The sequence below is a fragment of the Seriola lalandi genome, unplaced genomic scaffold (assembly GCF_002814215.2).
Source record: "Seriola lalandi dorsalis isolate HSWRI2012SDOR001 ecotype SW California unplaced genomic scaffold, Sedor1 jcf7180002054464, whole genome shotgun sequence".
NCBI classification, from domain to species: Eukaryota; Metazoa; Chordata; class Actinopteri; order Carangiformes; family Carangidae; genus Seriola; species Seriola lalandi.
Window position 1 is genome coordinate 803,639 of NW_019525017.1, and position 9,079 is coordinate 812,717.

At 45.3% G+C, this 9,079-nt stretch overlaps 1 protein-coding gene across 1 annotated transcript in view; it reads left to right on the forward strand.

The window, feature by feature from the left end:
* ankfn1b (ankyrin repeat and fibronectin type III domain containing 1b) overlaps positions 1-9,073 on the forward strand; it is a 111,463-nt gene extending 102,390 nt beyond the window's left edge. Inside the window, exons 13-23 of the mRNA XM_087175366.1 lie at positions 1,256-1,355; positions 1,632-1,764; positions 2,007-2,126; positions 2,316-2,531; positions 3,664-3,830; positions 4,026-4,176; positions 5,079-5,247; positions 5,363-5,529; positions 5,730-5,937; positions 6,071-6,804; positions 6,897-9,073. Of these exons, the coding sequence (XP_087031492.1) occupies positions 1,256-1,355; positions 1,632-1,764; positions 2,007-2,126; positions 2,316-2,531; positions 3,664-3,830; positions 4,026-4,176; positions 5,079-5,247; positions 5,363-5,529; positions 5,730-5,937; positions 6,071-6,804; positions 6,897-7,205 (2,474 nt within the window). The 3' untranslated portion in view covers positions 7,206-9,073. The remainder of the gene's footprint in view (positions 1-1,255; positions 1,356-1,631; positions 1,765-2,006; positions 2,127-2,315; positions 2,532-3,663; positions 3,831-4,025; positions 4,177-5,078; positions 5,248-5,362; positions 5,530-5,729; positions 5,938-6,070; positions 6,805-6,896) is intronic.
* Positions 9,074-9,079: the final 6 nt, after the last annotated feature.

The window sequence follows — 9,079 nt, forward strand, 5'->3', positions numbered from 1 at the left end:
CTTCCTCTGCACCCCCCACAGCCCGCCAGTCGTCCTGTCTACTGTCCATACATATACACACGGAAAGATAGACAGGCAGACACATAGATACACGTGTACATGAACAGACACAAATATTCATGAACATACTCACTTTCAACTCTGCCCCCCCTCACCCCCCCAGCCCACCTTTCCACATAACCATGTATGCACCCCCATCGCAGCCCGGCTCATAGCCCATGCCACCTTCTCTCTCTTGTCCAAACACTATTAATTAAACTTTGAAAGAGGCCTTGACTAACACAGGCAGTCGGCCCTACTTGTCTGTCTTACTCAGTGTCAAACAGGGACTGAGGCCAGGAGGACTGGAGCTGCACAGACTCGCAAGTGGAGAGAAATTTGGGGAGGTGAGAGGGGTCGAGGGGCGCTGTTTTTTCTTGTTACTCCACCTCGACTCTTCCACCTGAAGAGAAAATTAGTTCTTTTCGAGTCCTGAATGGGGGGATTTATTGACTTTAAGTGGCCTGGGGCTGGAGTAAGATCACCTGGGAGGGGAGGAGAGGGGAGGGAATCTGTGAAGGTTTTGGGACTCGAGGTTTTCTAATGAGTTGGGAGGTGCGTTATCTCACCAACAGGCGCCCACACAAACACACACATACATATATACACACACCTCCCTCTCTCGCCTCCAACCCCCTCCAGGCCCACTAAAAATAAACATGTCCCCACAGACTTAACTGACCTCCCTGTCAGTGAGTGGCAAAGGGTTAAGACACATACAGACACACACACACAAATTACTACAGCTCCTTGGCTCCACTCATATGGCTATAGCTCAAGACATGCCATGCTCCAGCAGCTATAGTATGTGCAGGTAAACACACACACACATACGTATACACACAGTTAGTGTTCCTCTGGGACTTGAGAGCTAGTGGTTCCCTCAAGGCCCATAGTCTGCTGCTGGCAGCCAGCATGACTGTCAAATGGTGCCGCGCCACTGGAGCGCATGAAATGTCGAAAAACATTCCCCCTCTAACCGTGTTGTTGGACGTGTCAAGTCTGTTGTCAATTAAGTAACGGCCTGTCAGTGGAAGAGATGTGTCTAGAGTTTGTCAGGACAGGGGTATTCATTGGTGCTAGCGAGAAATTCGGACAACAGTCGCCCATAAGTGCCCTGATTTTCAGCATCAAGAGTATCACTGTACTGACTCAGTTATTCTGTTGCTATGAGATTAACGAAATCCTTTCTCTTTTCTCCGTCTTGTCCGCACAGAGCAGTGCAAAGCTCCACCACAAGGCAGGAAGCACTCGGTATCCAAAAGCCTGCGCCACCTCTTCCAACCCACCAGCAAATTTGTAAAAAGTTTGAAAAGGTTGATCATCTTTCTGTCTTTCTTTCTCTGAAAATGAATGGAATCGTAAATACTTGTACATGTTTTCATTGAGGATTCATTTAACACAGAACACATGATATTCATTATTGAATAACAATAATGAATGTGTGTCATGAGTGTGTCATGATTTCCATGCCAGCAGCTAACATTTAGGTCCAATTATCACATTTTTAATGATGTGTATTTAGTTTGCTATAACGAATGCATCTATATTGCCTCTACTGTAACACATGCACTTCCTTTGTTACTTTCCAGAGGTCTTTATCTGACGTCCATATTCTACAGAGATGATAACGTGTTGGTGACGCCAGAGGATCAGATTCCTATTGTGGAGGTTGAAGATTCCTACTCCAGTTCACTCATGCAGGACTTCCTCTGGTTCACCAAGGTAGACAGCCAGAATCCAAGGAGGAGAGAGAGAGAGAAGAAAAAAAACACACACACCAACAAAATTTGACAGATTTCTCAGACCCACTGAAAACCAGTTAATACCATCATCATGGATAAATAACGGATAAAAACTATGGAAATAGGCATCAAGTTAATGAACTAATAAACATTAATTGTTGCATAGGATTATGCTAGTTAATGTGTAGTAATTGCATGGTGTTGTTTGTGTGCCTGCACCAGGTGTCCTACCTGTGGGAGGAGATTCCCTGGCTGCAGCAGTGTCTCAGTCCCTCCCAGTCGTCCTGTTCCTGTACTCTGCAGACACGCCTCAAGATGCTGCAGGCTGTCTCCCATCTACAGGTAGTGCAGTGCTCAGTAGACTCACACTTAGTGTTTCAAACTATGTGTAAAGGAAATTGTGGCAGTTGTGGTAACTGTGTATAAACTAGTCTGAGAGATTTTTAATGAATATATACCCTCATTCTGTGCCTTTGTCCCTCTGCTAGAAACAAAAAGAAGTAGTAGTTATTATCTGATGTCTTTTCTCAGGGAATGCTGGGAACCCAGGACCTTGGTCAGGTGTATCTTGAGCCAATCAAAGATAAGCATGGTAACGCCCTGCTGGTGCTCCTAAAGGATATGAGTGCCTGTCCCAACCTGGATGGGGTACGCTGGACGCAGCTTTGTAAACTCCAGCTCCAACGCAAGTCCATCTCATCGCCTGAGGAGCCCACCGCCTTGGACATGCTCCTCATCACACTCCATGTGAGTCCAACTGGAAGAGAAGTTCAGTTTTGGAAAATCAGTTATTTTTACTTTTGTTTTGGAGACAGGCTGTTTCCACGGCATTTAGGAATGGTAGGAGGGTTTGTCAGCAGTGGTTATGGTTTTTATCAGGCTCATTCTTTGCATTTTTCTGTTACCCGGCGATTTAGCAAGATGAAACAGTGTAGTGTAAGGCACTTTGTCAACAACAAAATGCCCATAATCACTGGAAAACATTTATTTATTGAAATTTCTGTAATGTTTTTAAACTCTCATTCACAGAAAACCAGTAAACGTGAGGCTCCGTGGCTGAGACAATAGGACAGTAAATTGAAATGTGCTTCCAATTACGAGTGCTGCTTGTGCAGACACTCTTTATTTAGACAAACATTAATCATCTCTCTCCGCTTCCATTTGCCACCTCCTTTATAAAGACACATATCGAACTGACTTGCTGTTATATTAATTAAAATGCCAGATTTCAGGTCAAACCTTGAATCCCTGCCAACCCAACATGAATGTTAATCATCTCAAAGTCACTTCACCTTTAAAGCTGTTCATGCAGGCGCTGGTGTTTTGATTTGAATCTCAGCGTGGTGGACATGATGATGATAATCTAGCAAATTGTTGTTGTTTGGTGTTTTGTAACTTACACTGTGTGGCTGTTTCGTTCACAACGGCTACAAGCTGGAAGCAAACCACAAGTTGATTTTGTCTATATAGCCCGGTAAACTTGATACCATTGTTGCAACGCTGTTTTGTCTCCAGTGTAAGTCGGTTTGTCCTTGTGGTTCCAAAACAATAGTGGAGACTCCCTTTGGCAAAACCACAGTTGACTGAAATATTTGTTTTGTGGCCAGTTATGAACAAATTGTATGATGAAATACATAAAAATGTGCTGATGGGCAGATTTCGCAGTACTGACTTCCACTTTAAACATGCTGGAACAACTTTAGTTGAGACTGAAGTCTCTTAAGGACTAACAACGGGAAAGCATGAAAACCAAATCATTTAAATGGATGTGAGGATGCTTATAGAGACAAAATTAGAATCATTATTGCAGCACAATCAACCCCAGCCAGCAGTGATCATCCATCCTCTTACCTAGTTTCTGTCCACCTGCTGTTCCCAGGAGAAGCTAGCGTATCACAGACGGAGCAGGAAGCTGTTGTCTCCAGGCTTGTACCTGGGCTACCTGAAGCTGTGTACATCAGTGGAGCAGATCAGAGCGCTGGTGCCTCAGAAACTCCCCAACGTCCTCTGTCACACAAAAATTCGGGACAACAGCAACGTGTCCAGGTGGGGAACAAATGGCCAATTCAATGTAGTTGGGATGATCATGTGGTGCAGTTGGTTGAAATTGTGTGTTTGTTTGAAAGTCAGTTTTCACCAGACACCTAACTAAACTTGCCAAACAAATGAAAAAGATACCTGCACATGGACTTAGACTTTGCTTGCATTCCTGTGACTGTGTTTTACACGTGTTGGGTTTAGAGAGGAGTGGCAGTGGCTGCAGGCCCTCAGCTGTCTCGAGGAGTCCACAGAAATGGACCATGATGTACAGAGTGCTCCACATCGCCTCCTACAGGACCTGCGCAGCGCCATCAAGGACCTGATGGCCCACATCAATGTCCCTGGCAATCAGGTCAGGATTAGACCAGAGTCCAACTGTTAGACTAGTTAGAATACAAGCTTTTGTACTTTGTGAAGAATACATTTGACTGATACCATGGAACCAGTTGAAAGAAGCCAAGTTCCAGAGGCAAGCAGTAGCAAGAGCTCAAAGCAGTGAAAATGATTCCAAAGGATATTCAGCCAGTTCTGGTTAGACCACTAATTCTACATGATTTCTATAAAAGAACACGGTTTGAATTCCAGCACAACAGTAATCATTGTCCATTTGGCTTAACTCTTTTACCACCCACTCTTCCACCCAGGGGACACTGCTACCAAGTACTATAAAAAGTGACATGAATATAAACATGAATATATTCAGTATATTAATGTATGGATGGACAGATAAGACTATTATCAGAATGTAGACCTGAAACCTTAAATATGTTGTTTCCAGATGGGTGGATGTTAAAAAAGCTTAAAAACAACAAATATTGCTTTAGCACTAAGATACTTTTACCCTTGACTTGTTCCACAATAGAGCCAAACAGTGTATTACTGATATGTAATAACCTCTAATTATAGCAAACCATGAAGTTGCCATATTCCTTACTTCTCATTCCACTATTGAGCGTCTGGTTCTACTTTCAAGATACTTAAATGAGTAAAGACTGACTTCATGGTGGCCTAGAAGTCTATGATCCATACACTGTAACTGTGACATCTGCAGTTTGAACGCAAGCAGGGACTCAATCTTTACCACAATCCATCATATAAAGGCAGAGACGGCATTAAAAATATCATCTTAAAGAATGAGAATGACCTATCAAGCTAAAGATGAAGATCTCAATGGACACGATGTCAGTGTTTTGCTTCTGCCTTAAGGTCAGACTTACATAGGCCCACTGAGCTCACCTGTTTCTGTGTGTCTAGGCGCAGGACTTCCGTATTTACAGCCAGGAGGTTGTGGAGTTTGGGGAGAAAGTGTCCTTCTTGTTGCTCCTACCACCTTCAGATGAAGTGTGCACAGCCCCGGGTCAGAACAACCCATACTCCCCCCGCTCTGGCTTCCTCACCCTGCCGCTGCAGATCTTTGAACTCGGTCAGTAGACAAGAAGAAATGGGGACAATATATATAAAATATTATATATACACAAGTATTTATTGGCACTGTGTTTTACTGTCTTTTTTCCTACTGGCTTCCCTTTCTCCCACAGTCCATTTTAATGCCTATTGCCCCAGTTTTATCGGACAGTACTGCAGAGTGTCGGCGTTGCTGGAACTGGAGTCACTCATGTCCCAGCAGGCGCTAAGAGAGGCCTTCTCTGAGGCTGAGCTGCTTGCTGCTAAGAAGAAACACCAGCAGGTCCAAGAACATATGCAGGTAGGACCAGCCAGCCTGTAAAGTAATACAACATACTCCTCTGAAGTCTGGTATGTGTAGCAAATATTTACTGCAGGACTACAGTTTGTATTCTGGGTTTAAAACATCTACGCTCAGTCATTTCTAGCGAGTTGGAGCCAAATGAATCCGTTGTTCTGCTACTGAGATGGACTGTTCTGATCTTATTGACTGTACAACAGCAAATGGAGGAGGTGTGGCGGGATGCGAGGTGGATTATGGACGCCTTGCAGTACGCCCGCTACAAGCAGCCAACAGGAGGCATCTCCATAAGCTGGATAATTGACTTCTCCAAAGAAGTGATGCCTGAAAAGCCTCCCTCCACCTCCTCTCAACCAGACTTCATGCCCTCTCCCATGCCTTCCCCCGAACCCTGCCGCAAGCACTCAGGTCAGAATCAACCTACAAACATGTTTGAATCTGCGTTTACATGATACTGTTATAAATGTAGGATTTCACATGCAACTTACAAAAATGACATGAAATACAGGATTTATCAAGTTATTTTTTTCATACCCTGTAGATTTTGCTGGACTATCAGACGAGGAGGGTTCCTCCGAGGTCTTCCTCACCACTGACAGTGACTATGACTCCAGTCGTGCCCAGAGCCCCCGTGAGCTGGACTTGCTGCCCCCCTCACCCCTCTCATCCTCTGCACCCGTGGAGCCTCGTGGCTTCCTGCGCAGCGATGGAAGCAGCTCAGGAGGAGGGACGTGTCTCGGCGGCGGTGGACGTGGAGGGGGAGCACTAAGGGATTCCACGCCAGACGTCCTCCAGGCCTCAGAGCCGCAGCACGGGAGGGATGGTGAGCGGTGCGGAGTAGGAGGAGTAGTTCGGTGTGCAGGAGAAAGGCGGAGAGGGGCCCCAGAGCTGTTTGACAGTGACTTCATCCTGCCCAGCAGGCAGATCGAGCTGTTGCACATCACAGAGAAGAGACAGGCCTTCTGCGTGAGAACCAGCAGCCTTGAGTTTCCTTCCGCCACCTCAGCCCACACCCAGCCTTTCTCCTTCCACGCCACTTGCCCCTCACCCTCTACCTCACCGCAGCGACGGTGGCACAGGCCCTCGTCAGTGGACCGCTGTTGCTCTGCCGAGCGCTGCTTATCCCACCTTCCACCAGCGCGTACGTTATCGGAGGACAGCGGCACCCAGAGACTCTCCTCACCATCACCTGCTGCCCTCAGGAAAGGCTGTCATGCCACACTCAGAGTGTACCCACAGTATCGCACAGGGCTGCCGAAGGAGACCAGTGTTAAGGTATTGATATGTTTTGACATGGTAAAATAATTCTGTTGTGTTTGTAACATGCTGGCAAAATGTGAAAGGTCTCTTCTCCTCCTGTGCTTCAGCTTTGTGTAACTCCAGGCACGTCAGCACAAGAGATGGTCCATCTGGTGGTGCAGGAGATGAACACGGTGTCTCGGCGCATGCTCGGTAGCAGCGGAGGGAGCGGGGAACAGGAGGAGTGTGTGTACTACAGTCCTGAACAGTTGAAGCACTTTGGCCTCGTTCTGGTGGTAGACAACAGAGAAAAGTGGCTTCAGGACGACTTCTGTCCCCTGGAGCTCCAGAACCCCTGGCTGAGGGGCAAACTGTGCGTTCGCATTAAGGAGTATTCACCACTAGCGCTCAAACACAGCCGGGCCACCACGGTGTGATACTTCCAGGAGAGAGAGAGAGAAAGACAGTGTTAAAAGATGAATGCACACTAAAATTACATTTGTACAAACTGTCCAAGGACTCCTAAATTTTACAGTTTTCTCTCTCAGTGTGGTGTTACCGTCCACAACTGCAGCTATAACATGTTGTCATATTTTCTGCTGTGTTCTTGTTATCTCAAAAGCTACTCTGAGAATCTGTTTCCATGAAATGTGTTCTCCCATATATAAGACCTTTTTTTTTTTTATGAACATCAGAGACCCTCATATGGACACCAAATGAACAATAACAAAATGGAACAAAGAGAAAATCGTTTTTTGTGCTGTCACAAATCATTGGGGAAATGATTGTGATGCTGAGCAAAAATAATGGAGCATCGCTTTGACTTCTGGCATGATTGACGCCGGCACATCGGTCTGTGAATGTTGCCAAATTGACGTGGGCAGCATCTTCGCCTCCCCAGCCACACACGGACACAGCTTTTCCTATGAACTCTCTCATTGTGTCATTCCCAGAGAGCTGTCGGCTGCAGCCGCCCGGCCCCATGTTCCCAGGATGTGGGCTCTGGACCTGGCCCAGAGGGCAGGAAGGAAGGGAGAAGTACAGAGGGGGGCTGGCGTCTCCGCTTGGGGACGCAATCGGCCCAGCGATTTGGCCCGTCAGCCTGTCACTCAACTGCTCTTGGCCACTGTACTGTCTGGTAGCGAAGCAGCCGAACAAGGGAGAGGGAGCTTCACAGAGAATGGAAGAGAGAGAGAGAGAGGGCGAGGTGGAGGGAACCTGGCACTGGCTCTCTTTTCTCCCTTTTGCAGCAACAAATCCTCTGTATAGTAGACTCAGTCGTAGTGTAGCTAACTAATATCATCATTTCATCTTGTGAAGTAACACAAAATAAAAACCAGCTCATTTGGATTTTCAAACAGAGAAAAAAAAAAAAAACAAGCAATACTTGACTCTTTTTGTTTTGTCTAATCGATGGAAAACGCATGTAAACCTTCCAGAATTGTGCTGAGTACATCTGAAGTACTGTAGTCATGCTGTGCTAAAAGTTAACCAGTTTAGTGTTTTTGTTGTGTTTGGTTCAGTGGTATTCCCAGATGCACCAGAAAGTGGTGCCCGTCAGTCTAGAGCAGGGTCTCCCAAAGGTATTCTGGTGTTAAAGGGATGACTCAAGTTGTTAAGAGGCAAAAACCACACACTATATATTCCAAACTGTCTCCCAAACTGCGTCAATATAAGTTATATATGAAAGAACCATAAGAAAATATTTTAGCCTCAGTGACACATGGAAGACTCTTGACAAACCACTATGACCTGAAAAACTGCTACACTTTGTAAGATGTAGCAAACTGTAGAGTTGCGACACTTTCTGTCTGTAATAAGTCAATGACTTCAATTACACTGGCGCAAGCACTGTACTTTTCAGATGAACCACATTAATTCTAACTACACTATAAATCAGCCTCTTAACAATCGAAACCATCCTTTTTTAGCTCATATTTGGGAACCTGTGCCAAGTTTTGGTTTCTCTTTTCACTGGTAGGATACAGTGGAACCTTTTTTTCTTTTTTCTTTTTGAACCAGTAGTTTGTGCATTGTTCACATTAATTTCCACATCTCACGCTAACAGAAACTCCAGGCTGTTGTGTTGTTTATTTATTTTTATTTTTTTCTATCAGCATATGATTAATACTTTTTTTTCCTTTTTTTTCCTGCTCTAAAATGTCAACCAAGCTCAGCAACATCACACCATAATAATAACCTGCAGCATTTCCAAATGTAGCACCAGAAAGGTCCAAAAGAGGAGAGTCTGATGAGTGAAGTGGGGCCTGGCCTCAGTTACTGTAGCATTCCAGGTTTACAGGATGATGTT